This window comes from Micrasema longulum, unplaced genomic scaffold (assembly GCF_059751315.1).
Source record: "Micrasema longulum isolate JH-2025_06_02 unplaced genomic scaffold, ASM5975131v1 h1tg000034l, whole genome shotgun sequence".
Lineage (NCBI taxonomy): Eukaryota > Metazoa > Arthropoda > Insecta > Trichoptera > Brachycentridae > Micrasema > Micrasema longulum.
The window spans coordinates 203,239-223,149 of record NW_028277241.1 but is presented as its reverse complement, the minus strand read 5'-3'; the positions used below and the strand labels follow the sequence as shown (position 1 = coordinate 223,149).

The 19,911-nt window shown below is 33.5% G+C and overlaps 1 protein-coding gene across 1 annotated transcript; it reads left to right on the top strand.

Moving 5' to 3' along the window:
* The first annotated feature begins 89 nt into the window (after positions 1-89).
* On the top strand, positions 90-18,827 carry CCDC151 (Coiled-coil domain containing protein 151). The gene is made up of 12 exons (XM_088224874.1): positions 90-489; positions 1,531-1,733; positions 4,338-4,517; positions 5,752-5,840; positions 7,848-7,944; positions 8,763-8,940; positions 9,236-9,364; positions 12,105-12,282; positions 13,653-13,797; positions 14,500-14,673; positions 15,538-15,682; positions 17,481-18,827. The coding sequence occupies exons 3-12, from the start codon at positions 4,338-4,340 to the stop codon at positions 17,594-17,596; spliced, it is 1,431 nt and encodes a 476-aa protein (XP_088081000.1). The 5' UTR covers positions 90-489; positions 1,531-1,733; the 3' UTR covers positions 17,597-18,827.
* The last annotated feature ends 1,084 nt before the right edge of the window (positions 18,828-19,911 follow it).

Genomic DNA, 19,911 nt, shown 5'->3' with positions numbered 1-19,911 from the left:
TAAAATAATAAAATTTCTACAAGTTTGCATACTTTAAAAAATACATCTTTTAAAAAAATAATAAAGAATTGGACGTGAGAAAAAGTTCAGGACTACTTTAAAATTTACGTTGAGGAATGTTGATGTCAGTGGCTGAACCACCGGCTGGCGGCGTTGTCGCTTTTAGCATTGGTACAATTTACTATACACAGATGGCGATACTACGCGCCACACGGCTGCAGAAGTTTTATTTAAAATTACGATGAAATTAATTTTACAATTTTGGAAATACATATGCCATTGTGATCATGACGCAGTATTTACAAGCATGGCTTTTTTACAGGTAACAAATCACGGTGAAGTAGAAATTAATTTTGTCGGGCAAAACGGATCAAAAAAGATAAAATGTGGAGATACTTTTATTCATTTGCTTTGTACCTACCAATAAAACATCGCTATCGCAGCAAAGTTTTCTTATACAAACAAAGCAAAAGTCATAAACAATATTCAGTAAGTAATAGTAAAATTATTTATATTTATTTTAGTAAAAAATATTTAACTCGTTCGTAAAATTAGATGGCAACGCACTCTTCCGGTAAATGGGAGTAAACTGGCGGATTTGTTACACAAATTTTTTAACAGATGGCGTAGATCTAAAAACTTGAGAGTGATCAGAATTCGGTATCAGTTCTCAGTTTTATATTTAAAAATATGGTTTTAAAGTTTTTTTTTATATCATTCTTCTTAATTACGTTTACTTTTAAAAATGATCAGCAGCAAGTAACCATTTAAAAAATAATGCCTCGAGTATTTCACAATATTTACCTTATGAACACGCATGTTTTATCAATAAAATTTTCAACAATCTATGTTTACGATTTTAATATAGACATAAAGTGTATTTTGTTACTATTAAATTTAAACTTACGCAATTATAACACGGGTATCATTAAAAAATGGCTTGTTTTCAAAAACAAACTCTTGGGGCAGAGGCCGAGAAAAACCTTGCAACAATAAACAAGCAAATTTTTGAACTGAAGAAGAAAATTCAACTGTCAGGTCTGTGATTTAAATAATTAATTAAAAAATTGAACCACTTGGAAATTCATGCTTTGAATGTTTATTTAATTTGCGTACGTAAATCCCATAAAACCTACTTGCAAACGTCCTCATGCATTAGGACACTTTTAAAATTTCTCTTTCTTTCTGCATGTTTTTATTGTTATTTTATTTATTAGGTACCTAGTCATTTATTTTTAATTTTATTATACTCATAAGTATGATGTTTTATAAATACATATTAATGTATTTACAATTTTGGAAGTATATCGCATCCCTCCCCTAGTTCGACATACAAATATAATGAAAATTTGAATTGTAGAAACCTACCCAATATTTTGTATGTACCTTAAACTTTTTAAATAATACTCTATGTTAATTGTAATCTTACAATCTTAATGACTTTAAAAAAAAGATAAATAAATGAACTTAAATAACGTGAATAAATGGAAAGTAATATTTCTCTATGAATGATAATCACATATTTTCCAGAGGGGCAAAAAAAGGCTTATTGGGAGGAGACAGACTCGGAGACAAGGACCAATGGAGAAAAGATTGCCAGACTGAAAAAAGAGACAAAGATCCTCTCTGAAGAATTTAGTCGACTGAAGAGAGAGCTCGGCGGAGAGAAAGAGTTTCGACTTGCCAAGTATCTTCATGAACTCGGCCCCGTTGCTTACAAAGACCATGATCAGGTATATTTAAGACAGATATTTATTAGATAAATACAAGACGAGTGATACAAAAATTTACACATAATTCAGTAGACTTGTCAAATTGCATAAGTCTTACAGTTCCAGTAAAAAGTTTGAACTGCAAACATTTACTGACTTTAATCATGCTGCTTAAATGTGTTTGACCCATGCAATTGATTTAAAACACATTTAAATAAATGAAACCACCTTTTCCTGAATGAGGAGTTTCAGTGCTGCGGAATTTGAATATAAAAAATATTTACTTACACGCGCTTAAAATTAGAGCATTTAATTATTCATGTGAACACGTGTTTACAATACCGAATCGACATTTATCCGGTACAGGGTTCTTATTTTAAATGTCAGAAAAACTCACCGACTTGAACTGGTGACTGATTTTGAGGTTGAGGATTTTAAAAATTATAAAACATCAAATAATTATAGAGATGATATTACAATAGATAATTTTTTTTACTTAGTTTGATAGTCTAAAAATTTCGTTATCCAAGTGACTTGCTCTTTAAAGAATTCAGAGTACTGAATATTATTCAACAGTATATATTGAGAACGGTAGTGGTTACACACATAAATAGAGACATTTACCCGAGTGTCAACCACAACCATAATACAAGATACTCTAATCTCTAGGGATCTGATACTAAGTGAAGGGGTCAACACTGTTCTGGCATCGAGCCAACACTATTACGTAGGCAAACAGGTCCATAACCTTTTTCCAGAATCGTAGAAAGACGGGAGTGTTGTCAAGTTGCCGAAGGTGTTGACCTCGCTCTTTCATGACATTGGTCGTAGGGAGTCAGAAAGGTTGATGCATGCCGCGGATTGGAGATTCTTACTGAATGTCGAAAATAAAATATGAAAACAAAGAATAGTTTAAAATAAGATATATACAGATGGCAATCATGAAGTTTCGCATTATAAATAAATTGTCTATGTTTTATGAATGTGTGTATGTGTATGCGCATGGGAGGGTGTACGTGTGTGTGTATGTACATGTGTATATATATATATATGTGTGTATATATATGTGTATGTGTATGTGTATGTATGTGTATCAAAATGTGTATACGAGTAAGTTTATATTTTATTAGTCTGTGCTTTATATTAATTTGTTAACTATTATCATATATTAGAATGTAATTGCCTAGCTTGGAACGGGGTATGTACCCTTGTTAGCCGGGCAAAGTGAACGTAAAATTGTATTTTTGATAAAAGGTGTAAATAAATAAATTAATAAATATTATTTTTTTTAAACCACTGAGCTTCCTCATTGCAGTTTAAAGCCTTTTTTATGAACACGGTTCATTTAAAGCGCCCTTAAGGTATTATGTCACAAAAATGGCGCTATATAAGTTATCCGTAATTGTAAATGTTAGATGATATCTTCTTCTTTCTTCTTCTTTAATCATGTTACATTTTAAGGACTATAGACAGGAGTGGACTAACGAAAATATTGTTTATTTGAAAATGTATTATTTTTGTCATTTTTAGTCCAATAATTATTTTAAAAACAATTGTATATTTTTTCGTTTTTAAATATAAAATAAATAAAATTATTAGTACACTCAAATCAGTATTTGATTTGAGCATTAAGATTATTTACATGAAGTTCTACAAAATAAACACCAACTCAATAAATAAGATTTTTGATTGTTAAAAGTTCAATTTTGACATTCGTATTTCAGAAACATTTGTAAAATGACCAAAACGCATAAATATCCATATGTGAACTTCAATAAAAGGTATATTTTAGTAAATAATTAAGGTTTACTAACTTTTCTGCATATGCGAATTAAAAAGAAGCTCGTGTAGCTTTGAAACCGGTTGATAAAAAAAAAAGTGGTTAAGAACAAAGTTGTTTTATATTTATTTTAAAAAGTTCTCCTTTTTTTTATTTCCTGATAACGATCCGGTTATTTGGCAATCCGGATGACTGGAGTTTGGATAAACGCATTCCACTGTACCAGTAACCTTGGTATTAATTGTTCGTTAAGTTTCTGTATCCTGCTTCAGAAGGATATGTCACTCTATACATCATCATCTATGCATCAGCTTTTGACGCCAAAGTACTCAAATTTCGCTACCTGGAACACTACCCCCATCTATATATATACCTCTGAGATGGCGGTTTTCATTCATAGCGAACATTGATTTCAACTTGGTTACATTATATTGCTCAGTTAAGATTTTTAACATTTAAATGGAGTCACCACGTTGCCTCCGCTCTTCCTGTGAACTTAACTCGAGCTCCCTTAAGCGCTCCTCATATGATTTATTTCTTAGAGAAACTACCATTTTTTGATATTATTAATTTTATTTTGTTAGAGTTCCACTCGTTCATGCGCTTTGTAGCTGCGCGATGATTGGTTATTTAGCTTCCATATATTAACTATAAAATACCTAAATTTTGTAAATGGGGTCTAGAATTCCAATCGTCCATGCGCTTAGTAGCTGCAAGATGTGTTGTGATCTTACTACTTTTTATTTCATATTATTATTATTTTTTAATATCATTAATACGTAAATATATTTTTATTTTTTTTTAAATATTAATTTGGAAAAGCGTATTGTGAATTGTTTTAACAGATGAAACAAATTCTGGATTTAAAAGTGATCGACCTGCACAAGCAACTGGACATCTACAAATTTAAGAAGAGGAAGAGAAAAGCCACCATGGAGAAACTGGAGAGTGAGTTCCAGAAATTGTCTGCGGAGAGAACTAAGATTACTTTGGACAAGAAGAAATCCGAACAGCCGTCAAAAAAGGTGAGTGATTCTTGTAGTACTATATCGTCGCTCTTCAGGCAAAAGTCGACAACCCAAATAACATCATCATTTGAAAGTTCGGAGACCAAGGACAAATCAGATTTTTGTGTTTTGGGGGTTCTATGTACACAACCGTAGTATTAAAAAAAGTCCAAAAGGAGCTTAGAATTATATTTGAATACATCGGACTGTGTCCAATAATCCCCCTACTATGCCCTACTTTCGCCACGCGCATTCGTGATGTCGCCGCGTAATTTTACTTGATGGAAAAAAAAATCATAACACAAATGTAAGGTAAAAAACAAGCAATCTGTTAATTTCTCTAAAATTTTATTGTGCACGCGGAAATATTGATTGACACGACAGAGTGGATAAGGAAAGGGTCATTTAATAAGACTAATTGAATTAATCAACTTTGAACTTGAAAAATAAAACTGATACTTTTATGTCATTTTAAATAATATTTGATGTTTTAAAGATAGTGTCGGTCAAATGTCCACCACGGCGTTGCTTAATCCGAGAGGTCCAATTTTCATTAGTTCTCTCATTAAATGTGCAAAGTAGCGTAAAAAATATTATTATCCTGGCAACACTAATAAAATGTCCATTTTGTTTTATTTGACAATCTGACAGATGGAAAAATAATTAAATTTTTAATTAATGCATTTGCTACTTACACATGTATTTGCTACTTACTCATGAATGTGATGCATCCTGTTTCTTTGTGGTCCCAGCAGTATTTTTACACTTTAAAACGACACAACACGGCATAGTTGAATTCAAATCGGAAGTTGCGTACTGAGCGACGTCTACAAAGGGCTATTCTTAATTATCTTATTGAAGGTGTATAGTGGGTTTGCATGTTGGTTTAATTTATATTTTATTATTTAAATCAGATTATTTTTTATGTTATCTTCTTTGGAATGATGTTATTATTGTTTGATTCTTCATTATTCATACTTTATTTTTGTGGATTGCCATTCTATTGCATCACATGTTATTTTAATTAATTTTATAGTACTAAGTATGTATTTTTACTAATTACGGCTTAACACAGCACAGCCTAAAAAGCCTCAACAAGTTAATGAATATGTAAACGAGTGTAATTTTCAATAGAGAAATCCATTACCTGAAACATGTAGCACATGAAGAAATTGTAGTTTTTGTTAATAAATCGTGATTATTATTGTTATTAAAGTTTTATAAAATAATTTTATTCGTTTTAAAATTTCAGACTATCTCACAATTAGAAAATGATATCCATAGAATCGCAGTTCAGTGGATGGAAGCTGAACATATTAGGAAAAAATACACGGGGATCAGGTAACTACAATCAACATTTATTTTCTTCAAGTGTGAATCAGTTCAACATCAGGCTGGACGCATTCAGAAGCGAATAACACATTATAAAGCGCCAGAAACTATCTTCAACATATCTTCTCTTCAAAGTTGTCGGTATATATTCGATCTGTTAGTACTACTATCGACATTAATGCCGAGATGACAAACTGACCTCATAATCGTCACTGCATTTTACATTTTTATTTAAAAATTTGTTTTGATTTGTCAATCTTTTGTTTTTTATTTTGATTCTGCCAAACTAAATATTTAGATATGCACATTGATGGTTACTTAAGATGGAACATACACGTAGATAAGACGGAAACCAAACTAAGAAAAATTATATATTTATTAAAAACATTAGAAATATCCTAAGCAAAACTACTTAAATTAATGTATACTATGCTCTAGCACAATCAAGTATCAGTTACGGAATAATAGGATGGGGAGGAACAAGTAAAACCACATTAGAGCCATTAATGAAAGCCCAAAAAGCCTTACTAAGAGTAGCCAACAAAAAGCCTTACCAATACTCTACATACATACTTTTTACAGAATTTCCAGTACTAGACAAAAGACAAATATATATAAAGATAATTTTAAGACATTTCTATCAAAATCCTGACAGACATAATGACGGACAACAAATTTACGACAATAGGGAAAGACAAAAAACAATACTTCTGCTCCCAAAGAAAAAAACAAATTACGGACAAAGGCTTACTTTTCTGGCCCCTAAGCTGTATAACTTTTTAAGCAAGGACATATTGGTGAACAAAATGAAAAACAATATTTTCAAAGCTCGAGTCCATAAATGGATTGCTAAAAAGTCTAGACAGGAAGATGAGGAATATGTTTCATCATAATATAATTTTAGTTTCTTAAAAGTCCTTTCTCGTTTTATTGATGTATGTATGTTTTAGAATATTTTTTCATATTTCTTTTGAATTTTTACACAACAAGTACGTACAATCATGTATAAAATAAATAATATACTGACACTGCGGAACGTGCCTGTGGGCCAGTGGAGTGGCTACATCCATAAATAAAATTAAAATTATATTGTATGTACCTATTGTATAAACATTTTATTTTGTAAACTATGTATTTGTATTTTATATTGGATTGAGTCCAAAAAAAATTCTTACGTTATATAAATTTTAAACTTAGAATCAGTCATTAATTTTTAAATTACGATTTTTTACTAAAAACATTAAATTTGTTAAAACTTGAGATTTGAGACTGAGAAATTTGAGAAAAATTATAGACCTTTTAAATTTATTCAAAATTGTAAATTCAATATGGGATTGCCTTGAACTATTATCTCTCATCAACTTCAGGGTGCCTGGAAGAATGACTAGACAGGTGCCACCGCTTTGTAGCAACAATTCACGGACAGTGTATACTTGTAATGCCGTATTAAATAGACTTCATGAACTCGGCAATAGTTATTCCCACGTTTCTGATATATTTAGTGTAGGGTATTGTTCCTTTAAAACAAACATTTTGAACTTTTTCAAAGATGGTTAATGGTAATTATATTTATTTATTCATGCATTTCATAATATATATATATATATACAGTTTTTTGTTCACTTTGCTTAGCTGTGTGAAACAGTACTTATGATTTTCTTGTTGTTTTACTGTAGAATGTTTTATTATTTAAACTTTCTACTGAATATGCTGTATAATTTTAAGGTAAATTTTTAAAATATAAATCTTGTATAATTTTTGGTTTAATTTTTTTTTTATAAATCTTGAGTATAAGGAAATTCATGTTTAAAAAAATATATATATTAAGCCAAATATGTTAATATTATAAATGTTTGTAAAAGGCAGATTTGCCGTTTATTTTTATAAAATAAAATAAAATAAATAAATTTCAAAAAATAAAAGATTATCCATTATTCTTAATATTCTCTAAAAAAGTATTTTATGGGGTTTGAAATGATCATTCTAATTATTGTAACACATTTCTGTGACTTCCAGGTATTCCTTATTGAATGATTCTGTGAAATTTGAGAGTGCGCTCTCTAAAGTAGAAGAGACTATCAAACAGCAAAATGAAGAAATTAATAAGTTACAGGTAACTAATCACATAATTACATAGAATTATGAATTAGTGATTGTCGCCATTGCTCTATAGTCTGTAGGTGTAGGCCAGGGATTGGGAGACGCGGCTCTTTGCATAGATATTTGCAGCTCTTCAGGCATAAACTCCAATTTCACCTCATCTGAAGCAGCCTTATATCTTATGAGTTTATGAAATAGAACCGCTGAACGAACTAAGATTCATACGGCATACTCTCTACCACTCTTAAGCCCATGACCACACTCACGTTGGTCAATACGAGCCACGTGCGTGTGCTAACATAGCATTTGAAACTTATGGTGTAGTACCTACCGGACTCTGCTCTCTGGTACCTTTCTTATCACGTTCCCATGTCAATTTGGGTCTTCTCATTTGACAAACTGCAAACCCCCGGTGTAGACAAACTTTTATAAAATATTGATTGTATCGATTGATTCGATGTTTATTTTGTAGAACTCCATATTTATCATAAGAATCATAAGAAATCAAACACTGATTTCAGTCTACCGAACACTATATTTTATTTTTACAAATATAAAAACAAAAATTTCGTGACAATTGTTTCGCCTTGTTAGGGCATTTTCAAATGAATGTGAAGATTAGATGGATTGAATGTCCTACATAGTTATATAATTCAAGGTACTTATTATTATATTATTTTTACTGGTTACGTCGGAAAAAGAGCGTTGCTTTAGTTTATTGATGATCTAATTATTTTGGAAATTTTAGTGGTTGGATCACATTTTAATATTTTGAATTCATCATTTAAATCAAATTCCATATCAAATTGAATTTTTTTACAATTCTGTCAGGAGGTGAATAGCTCCGCGATGCAGATGCGCGACTCGGCCATGGCGGCACTGGGCCAGGAGGAGCAGCGCTGCGCGGCCGCGGCAGCGGAACGGGAGGCGCGCCTCGCCGTGGCGCGGCGCCGCCTCGCCGAGCGCCGCGCCGAGCTCGACCGCCTCGAGAGAAGAATCTTCCCACAAGGTAAACAGAACGGAACTCGCCCGCATGACAAAGGTTTCAGCTCCATTACTTCACAAAAGTCAACGGATGGAAGGGTTGAGGAAATGTGGATGTGGAAATTTCATTGGAAATACGTCACCCAAATCCAAGTGTTTTGCCCAGCGCATGTAGTCGATTTACTATAGAATTGCCAGTATACATTTTGCTATAATTGTAACAGTACCTATTCGTTGTAGTAATAAAAAAAGAAACATACATTTTTTACGTCTCTCCCCTGTGAAGTGTGGGTATGTTCTTGTGCCTTTTATGATTTCAGCTCGGCCAACTCTGCTGCAGCAGGATTCTGAGGGGTCAATAGAATTGCCAACTGTAGATGAAGAAAATGTTTCCCTGTTCGGTGGATATAACATGGACGAGGTGTTCCTTAAACTAATGAAGATAACTGGTAATGTTTTTTTATAGTATTTATATACAGTCTATCTATAGTTAAAAAAATTTACAAATAGCAGTACTCGAATAGAGCATAGTGAGTATTGTCACACACACACATACACACCCTTACCACACACCCTAAAATGCACAATTACACCCTAACTCACCATTAGAATATTGAATCAGTTCAACATCGATTTTTGAGAAAGATAGGCTGGAGGTTGGGCTTATCCAGAGAGCAATATACGTATAATGAGTTAGAAACTACCTTGAATATATCTTCTCTTCAAGACCGTCGAAATAAATCCGACCTTCTAGTTCTATTTAAAATTCTCAACTCACTTTTTGATGCCCCTGAACTACTGAGCTCAATAAAATTAAATATCCCAACTAGAAACCTCAGACAAAACTTACTCTTTCATACCGATAACCATAGAACTAACTATGGTTTTCATTGCCCTGTGCCCAGAATTCTTAGGTCTGCCAACAAACATACCAGTCTTGATTTCTTTGATAACAAGTTGTCTTCTTTCAAACGATCACTAAATCAAATTTAATTATAAACACTTCTCTCCCGCTTCCACTCCCACAAAGTCTACTATGTACCAATGAGTCTTTCTAATTTTTTAATAATAATTTTCTATGCATAAATGTGTCTAAAAAATGCCCATTGGGCGTATATATAAATAAATCAATAAATTAGAAATTGTACAAACATATGTACATTCGCCCTGTTAAAATAATTAATAATAAATATATTATGTAACTTGAAAAGTTTTTCAGTAGAGTCCCGTTAATCCGAACACGCCCCGGAACGAAATAATTAGTTTTTTTATGTGACAAAAATAAGCATTTCTTAAGGAATTAATGCTTAATTAAAGGGGTGAAAATAAGTGCATGTTGTCAAATCAATTAAAAAACAAATGAAATATTTATTAAATACAGTACACTTTTTGAATTTAATGCTTAGGTTTAACAGCACATTCCGTACAGTACAATGTAACTAGGCTAGAAAAATAATAAAAATAATAAAAAACTTAAACGTTGTATTCTGTACTACATATGTACTATTTTTTACAAGACACATGCAAAATACATGCAAAAGACAGTTGGGTCTAATACACGCGAAAGACAATCAAGTCAAAATACATGCAACTGACAATCGAATCAAAATACATGCAAAAGACAATCAAGTCAAAATACATGCAAAAGACAGTTGGGTCTAAATACACGCGAAAGACAATTGAATCAAAATACATGCAAAAGACAATCAAGTCAAAATACATGCAAAAGACAGTTGGGTCTAAATACACGCGAAAGACAATCGAATCAAAATACATGCAAAAGACAATCGAGTCATAAAAAGTGGCAGTTATGCCTCTTACACTATAAAGGTTATAATTTATAATACTGTAGGAATTATGGTTGCTGAGGATTGGAGCTTCTACCCCAGTTAGAGATTGACAGAAGACACGAAGTTGCTGTTTAATACGTATTTATTACATGGCAAATAAATAGCGCCAGTGTTACGGCGATGGGGTGTTGAACTGGCTGCACTGGGACTGACTGGGCGATCCATGCCCTGTGGTCTCTTCATAGACCGCGTTCCTTTGTTCTACTACTTTGTTCTGTTCCTGGTAGGAACTATGTTAACATACTGCGGGACGTTGATCTCTTCGTTATGTGCCATACCGTTAGTCTTGTATTCAATATAAAATGATGATTCTCCTTATCGGTCGTCGCATTATATTTCAGGTGAAACGATTTAGCACGTTTGTGTGTCATCGATCATGGACTATGAACACCACAATACTTAAAATGCATATAAACGTAATCAATTAATAAGATAATAAAGATATATATATATATTTTAAACAGTAATAATAAATGTCATCCAAAAACAGTCAAGTCTTAGTAAAATGACAGTTAAGTAAAATATGTATTTAAACTAGCAAGGTAAAAAAACAAAAATTATATTTTGAATTGAACAGTACAGTGGGCCGATGATGTAAGAAGTTTTTTTATTTTTTTAGAAATCAAAGTGAAAGGGGTCTAAAAATTGCATTTTGGATCACATTGAACGTAAAAATTATTAAAAAAAATATTCCATTCTACTTTTGGCCCTCAACCGAGGTTTGAAGTTTAAAACTGTCTGAATATTTTGTTTATTATTTATATTGATAAAATTAATTTTTTGTTAGTAAAGATATAACTTAATCACATTACAAATTCAAACACATTTTAAAACTACCGAAATGCAAAAAGTTTACAATCTGCGGAACTGATTCCGTCGAGCGCCTGGCTAATATTGACGAAAACAATGGCTCATTAAAACAATGCTACGCATTTATTAAAAACAAAGTGCAACTCATGCCCTAAGATGCTTATTTTATAAGGTTTTAATGCACATTATAAAATGTGATTGGACTGATTTTCTTACTTAAATACAAAATGACAGCCGGTTTAGCGCAAAAAATTTACTTTTTCGAAAATTTCAAGCTCTGGTTGAGGGCTAAAAGTAGTATCGAATATTTTTTGCATTCGGAGTAATCTCCAAAAGGCAACTTTTTAGACTCCTTTCATTTCGAAATTCGGAAAAAAAATTGTCGGCCTACCCTATTGAACAGTCCTCGTAGTAGAACAGGTTATTCTGGTGAGGACTCTTAAACAAATTTTGAGAGAAAATTTCTTTCATACAGTGTAATAAAAAGGCAAGTAAGAAATTATGTACAAGATGTAGTTTTGTGTTACAGGCGTCAGTGATCCCGAGTGCGTTTTCGACAGGTTCAAGGCTCAGCAGACCACAACAGAGAGGCTGGTGTACCTGAAGAACACAACGGAGGAGGAGAAGAAGCGGCTGGAGAGCGACCAGAACATTATGGTGGCTGAAATCGAAGCCTACAAGTTTGCGCAGGTCAAAGACAAGGAAGAGTAAGCGCCCTCATTCGCTACGTCTTGTTATTTCTGATTATTGAATATAGAAAAACAAAGGTCTTGAACAAGTAGAAGAATTTGTGTATCTGGGAAGCACGTTTTCAAGAGATGGAAGAGTAGAAAAATATGTTGAAAGAAGAGTGAATGCGGGCAACAAAATAAACGACGTACTAAGCACAGTAATTGCTAATAAAAATATGTCAATCGAAGGTAAACTGGCAGTGCACAATGGAGTTTTAGTCCCAACACTTATGTATGGAAGTGAAACATGGAACTGTCAGAGGAAGGATGAAAGCCGAGTAAATGATATGTATGACAGGGTTACGAATGATGAAATCAGGCGAGAGTGTAAATCTGAGTCAAGCCAGAAATGTATGCCAGGATAGATGTGTGTGGCGGTCCATTCTCTCTGCCTACCCCTACGAAAATGGCGTGATGGTAGTTGTAGTAGTAGTAGAACAACTAGGTTTTTATGGGTCTTCTTTACATTCATCATCATTATTCCCTTTCCGCACCTAATGGTGCATGTGACACTGCATTGGTACACCAATCACAGCGTATCTTATAAAGGTAAGATGATCAGTATTTAGTAGTATGTGATATTTCCCTATTACAACACAGAACACCCAGGCTTGAGGAAATTCACATATAATTTAATTAATTAAGATTAACATATTACAATACAGATGGAGAACATTTTGGAGAAGAACTTATGATATATTATCTGCCATTGGCACCACACCTGCCATTCGATCAGATGATTCTCAAATGTTTTCAGTTCTTTAACTTCACAAAAATCTTGATGAAAGATATTTATTTATTATTTATATATACGCCCAATGGGCATTTTTAAGGACATGTTTATGCATAGAAAATTATTATAAAAGAAAGTAGAAAGACATAATGGTATATAGTAGACTCGGTGGGAGTGGAGGCGGGAGAGAGGTGTTTATAATTGAATTTGATTCAGTGATCATTTGAAAGAAGACAACTTGTTATCAAAGAAATCAAGACTGGTATGTTTGTTGGCAGACCTAAGAATTCTGGGCATAGGGAAATGAAAACCATAGTTAGTTCTGTGGTTATCGGTATGAAAGAGTAAGTTTTGTCTGAGGTTTCTAGTTGGGATATTTAATTTTATCGAGCTCAGTAGTTCAGGCGCATCAAAGAGTGAGTTGAGAATTTTAAATAGGACTAGAAGGTCGGTTTTTTTCAACAGTCTTGAAGAGAATATATTTAAGATATGAAAAAATATAGATGCAAACATAGGAAAAATGGTGAATTTAACACTATGTGTAAAGTGGCCACTTAAACCAGCCAATGTACTTCTTTGTAAGTAAATTTACGATGAAAAATCTGCCTTTCAGGAATCAGGAAGAAATCGAGAATATTAAAAATGAAATCCAAGGTGAAAAGGAACTTAAAAGTCAGTATGAAGTTGAGATGATACAAGTCTGCTATGTTCTTCTGGACATCAAGAGATCTTTCTACGACTGCTGCCTTAAGCTCGAAGTGAGACATTACCTTATTAATTGTCTGTTTAAATTTTTGTCTATATTCGTAATATTCTAAATGTTATGAAATATTTGTATATGACCACTTACCGACTTTTCTATGTCTACCGGTTTCGTCAGGATGCCAAATTAACCAACATGCAAAACCCACTATACACCTTCACCATAGTCTACATCTAACATGGCTCTTCCCATTCTAAGATGGAGATTATGACCATTTGCAATTTCAAGTCCATGAATAAGACATTAAAAACAAATTGAATTATTTTCCTATCACTACCCTAGTTCTTGTATGTTCAAAAGACCAATTTGCAAATTGTACAAAAGACGTCTTTTTTGTTTTTAAGTCAAATAAGTAAAATCAGTAAGTGGAGATTGGCACTCAAAAAATGCTGAAAATACTATTTAAAAACGGAAAAAAATAATATTTCTTTAGCTACATGAATGCGTAATAAGTTGATGAACATATTGGCATTCATAACTCAATTTTTTAAAAATTATCTATTGAACATACAAGAACTAGAGCAGCACTATGGTAAAATATCCATTTTGAAAAGTGTCAATTTTAGTGTAACTGCTTTCTAGTATCTTTGTTATAAAGTTGCAAATCAAAATCCTCCATTTTTTTCCTGTCCGAGTCCGTCTTCTGCGGCCTCCTGTTGCCGTGCAGAAAAATAATAAATCAAAAATCTCATTGTAGGATGCCGACGATACTCCGATACCCGACTGGACCGATGAGACATCCAACTTGGAGGAGATATTCCAACTTCTGCAGAAAAAGTACCTCGCTGCCTCCGCCCTGGCTGAGGAAATACCTGCCAAGGAGGAGAGTGTGACTCCCAGTGTTATGACCAGCCGCACTGAAGGATCCAAGGTGAGACTCAACCGTATATCGTCAGGTCCATGCAAAAGTTACGGAGGAGCGGCATCCCAGATAACGGATACAACAATACTGTCTGTAACATCTGCAAAAAGTATGAAGATGTGGGAATTTTGCTTGTTGATGGAGGGAGCTTGTACCTCAGTTTGAGTTGACTGAAGAAAATGACGTTGGAGCTTCGATGTGTGTTTATTGCATTTTGAAATACAGAATTGGTAATGAAGCGCTAGAAAGACGGACCATCCAAATAAAACTGATCCCCCTGCTTCATGTCTGAACTGAACTTTTCTGACTAATCATGGTAAACAAAGGTTGCACCGCTTATATAGTAGTTGTCCATAGTGTTCTCTTTACTTCCAAGGAATCGAGGTCATCTTCTATTTTCTTTACTGTCAGCAATTTGACATCCGTGCTGAAATTAAAATCAGTATTTTGGGTGATGTATTTTTTAGTTTTTTACACTTATAAATGTTTGATTCACCTTCTGCACTGTTCTGAAAACGATAGTAGGTCAGGTGACTGTGGGCATTGGTTTCCTGTCGAGTCCCACATCAGAATATAGAGCTTAAGAAAATCTAACTATTTTAGGTTTAAACTCTCAATATTGATATCGATAAATTACTATGCCCTTAAGATTTCATGGTAAATTATAAAACAAACCTCTGCACGATGGATAAATGTCATATATTTGTTAGCACTGGCCACACAAATTGAAGAGTTTGCTACTATTGACATGTTGAGCGAATGGACGGCGAAAGAATGACAAAAAAAAATATGATGCTAATATTTATGAATGTAAAGAATGAGAAAGACGGCGGATCTGATGATATAACAAATTGTGAATTTCTCTGTTACCAGGTGTCGACTCGTGACAATCCTCCCATGGAGAAGGTGGTGTCGGAGGAGCGCACCGCCCTCCCCGCTGCCTACCGGGAGCTAGTGGCTCCTCGCACCAAGAGTCGGGGAACCGCGACTCCTTCTGGAGCGCCAGGAAAATCTACAGGTACTCTCATTCTTACCAAGAACTTTCAATCGAGTTATCAATACTGGTTACAGCCGAATTTGCTGGGCAGATTGCCTTGAAGACTCCTATGTAATAAATCAGATGATCGAGTGTTTGGAGACTTAAACTGAGGTGGTTGGATCGTGTGCAGCGTCTGAGATAGCGATGAAAGCTCTTTTAACCTCAATCTTAGCAGCAAACACCTGCATTTTCTCCATTCCGATCGTTCTTCTTAGATTTTTTTGTATACACTGGAACCTGTTTTAGTACAGTACCTTGTAAAAAAGTAAACTAAAAAAATAATGCTGGATACGTTTCCTTGCATAAAAATAATTCAGGATCTCAAAAAAAAAAATATTGTTTACTATTTATTATAACCTTATTTTTTTTTTAAATTACTATTATTATAATAATTTACTATCACATTCATATTTATATATTGTTATGCGCCAACATATTTATTTATTAATTTGATTTATTCACAATATATTCATTTAACATTTATTGCGACACAAGTCCCATATACATCGATAACTGTATGAAAGAACTGCTCTAGGACCCGTTTTGTCTGCTTTAAGGTCTGTGAGATTGTTAGGACGATTAAGGTCTTTGCATAGGATTGTTTCTACTGTTGGTATTAGGAAAATGGTTTTTGCGAGGAATTCAGTACTATGAAGAAAAGTAATTTCGCCTGAGTTCGATAGGGATCGTGTTAGGATCTGTGTTAGGATTTTGCCGGTAGTGTCTTGATGATTTGATGTTCCACTGTGATTTGTTATAGATCTGTTGATTGAGTGCATGTTGTATAGGGCAAATTATTCTAATGTTTCCTATATGTATTTGGGTTTCGTGTCGTTTGATTGATTTGTTTGTATTACTACGTTCTTCTTCCTTTCCGATGCGGGGTCTGGAGCGTACGGCCGCGGTCTCAATTTAGAACTAACACTGTATTCCTCCACTGTAATACTGGGAAATTAGAAAAGGGTGATTGTGCTGACCATGTGTATTTGATTGATCACAAACTGACAAAACTGCAGTGAGGGGTACAATGAAAGTTTTTAAAGTTTATTTGTTTTGTTATTTTCGCGGTTTGATTGTAAAGAAATATTAAATTTTCGCTTAATTAGTTTAAAAAAAAATTGATATTGATATGCGAAACTGAAGAAAGACTCAAGTCTTTATGAACAGTTTCGGGAAAGGGGTGGATGCTTTCATTGTATGAAAGAACTGAAAGATTTAAGAATTGGAGCAAAAATGAGTGACATAACTGCTAACCGCCTTTTGTATGCTGATGATGTCGTGCTTCTTGCTAGCAGCAAAGCAGTCCTACAATTCTTGGTAACAAAAGTGTACAATGCATGCCAGAAAAGTGATTTGCTAATAAATGTTGATAAATCGAAAGTGACGGTTTTTGAAAGGGATGAAAATATAACTAAATGTGAGATCAGTGTGAACGGAGATATTCTAAATCAGGTAGAAGAATTTGTGTACCTGAGAAGTATGTTTACTAGGGATGGAAAGACCGAGAAAGATATTGAAAGGCGGGTGAGTGCCGGGAACAGGGTGACCGGTGCACTGAAATCTACTTTAGCAAACAAATATTTATCGCAGGAGGCTAAACTAGCAGTTCACAACGGAGTTCTAGTGCCAACTCTAATATACGGGAGCGAAGTATGGAATTGGAAAAATGATGATGAAAGTAGATTGAGTGTTGAATTGTTCCTTTATCCTTCTTCTCTTTTTAATCTTTAGAATTTGCAAATAATAAATCTATCGCAACATTTTCTTTATTCTACAGCTTCGGACGAAGAAGAGGAAATACCCTCGAGAGGATTTCTAAAGAGACAAGCGCAGCTCATTGTGGACACCAAGAGTAGAAGGAAAGGCTTTCGGGCCCCGGCAGCAAGAAGTTAGAAAGGCTAAGACGTTGTTTCTTTTGCTGAATTTTTGTTTTGGATAAGAATTTAAATGTGGCGGCTTTCTGTAGGTTTATTCTCCATTAGTTTTTTTTTATTGAATCAAGATATCTGCACAAGAATCACTGAATAGATAAAGTCTCCAAAATAACTCTGGCGAAGACTTCAATCTGTTTCTGCATACAGAGACAACTCATACAGGTGAATTTTGATTTTGCTACCTAATTTATAAATAAAGTTGAAAAAATCAGACTATCATCGTCTAGCAACTTCAAAATCAGCATTTGTGAGTCACCCACTAGAAACACATATTTGTACCTTCCTTCGTGAATGCTACAAATTGGCAAGTAGTGATTCAGTATAATCACATTACGACGATTTGGATGCACGACCTGTCTATTTGTAGCATTCATGGAGGATAAAAATTTTTTTAGTGGGTAACAATTAATATTAGTCCTGAGCTTACTTCTTCCACTCCTTGACTATGCGGATGTATGTTATTCAGATGCTATCTCTGAATTACTTGATAAGTTAGAACGATTGCAGAATATTTGTATTCGTTATATCTTTGATCTTCGCAAATTTGACCACATAACAGAGTATCGCACGCAACTACACTGGCTTAGTATCAGGCATAGAAGAAACATTTACATTCTATCACTTCTTCACAATATTTTTAATAATCCCACTTCGCCTGTTTATCTGAGAGAGCTCATCCAACCTCTTTCACAACACGGACTATCTCTTTGTTCTAGTAACGAGAGAACCCTTTTAATACCCTGTCATCGCTCTAATTTTCTTGCCTCCTCTTTCACAGTAGTACCCGCTCGATTGTGAAATAATCTACCCACAAATGTTAGAGGCGCCCCTTCTTTATATACATTTAAGCCAAGATTGAAATGTCACTATCCAAATATTTAAGTTGTTCCTTCATCCTTCAAGTTGTTCCTTATTCTTTCCTTCCCATCTCCTCTCTTCTCTTCATAGTATAGTGGTAATATTTACGTTTTTAATTTTGTATAAAATCATAAGATTTAATACGTCCATGTATTTATAATTTTCTCAATCTAAACGGTTTGGGTAGGTAGGGAGAAATTGCCTTAAGGCAATATGCCCGCCCTTATATGTATATAGTGTTAAATAAAAATAACTCACAAATGCTGATTTTGAAGTTACCTAGTTGAGGTAAAATTTTTGTGGCATTACCCAATAAACGCATTTAAAAAAAATACAAATTAGTACAGCCATGGGGAACAGCATTCTTATAAAAGCCATAAAGAAATTTGATGTCACTCCGCTTTTAAAAAATACACAACTAGATGTGGAAAATCTTTCTAATTTTCTCCCCATTTTTGATCATTCTATCAATAAGGTATTTGCGCTTATGTTAAGCCTTAATGCATATGTTAAAAAATAGCAGGATAGAAAATTTCATAGGGTAGAAAAAATGTTGAATAAATTTGTTGAGAATGACATATTAATATGTATATTATTATCGGAGGTGACAACAGTTGGCCGGGCTGTACACAAGAATCACACAATCCTGAACATCCACGGCAGACAGTTTTTCAGCAATTCGCGTCTGAACTACGGGGTGTGGACCTGACTCTGAGGACACAGAGACTTTGTGGACACTATATTAAATTTGACGCTTTACCTGAGCAGAAATCAAAAGATTATAAGTAAAGAATGTTGGGATTACAATAATAGACTTGTGATATATTTCAAATAATTTTATTGAAATCTTCTATAATAACAATAAAAATAAAAGTGTAAAGTAAAACATATGAAGCTTACATTGAATATACTGACCATGTCGTAATTGTTACCCACAAATATTTACATTAATTACAAGAAAATCATTCAACAAATTCGCATTCCGCTAACATCAATCAGACATCCAAATTCTCAGAATTGGTTATTCTATCTATGGAGACCTTATTACTATGTGTCTGGTTTATACATTCCGATTTTTGGTCTTTCCATTAAATATTGTCATCGGAAAACTATCTCCACGTATGTTTCGACTGTCAGAACTTGAGCGATGCAGATTTACAGCAAAACAAATGAGGAGTTACTTGTGAAGACGGCATAAATTTTTTTTTACAGCTAAATATTTTATTAGTTTGAAGTGTATTTAAAAATATATATTACATTCTTACGCAGTTTTTTAGACAAGATCATAAATTATTAATTCAACGGCACAAAGAAAAATATTAAGTTAAATAGCAATTTTTCTTTAAATCGATTGGTCGGAAAATAGGGAAGTTTTCCAATTCTGCATAGGTGCCAATAATTTAAACTTTAAATTGA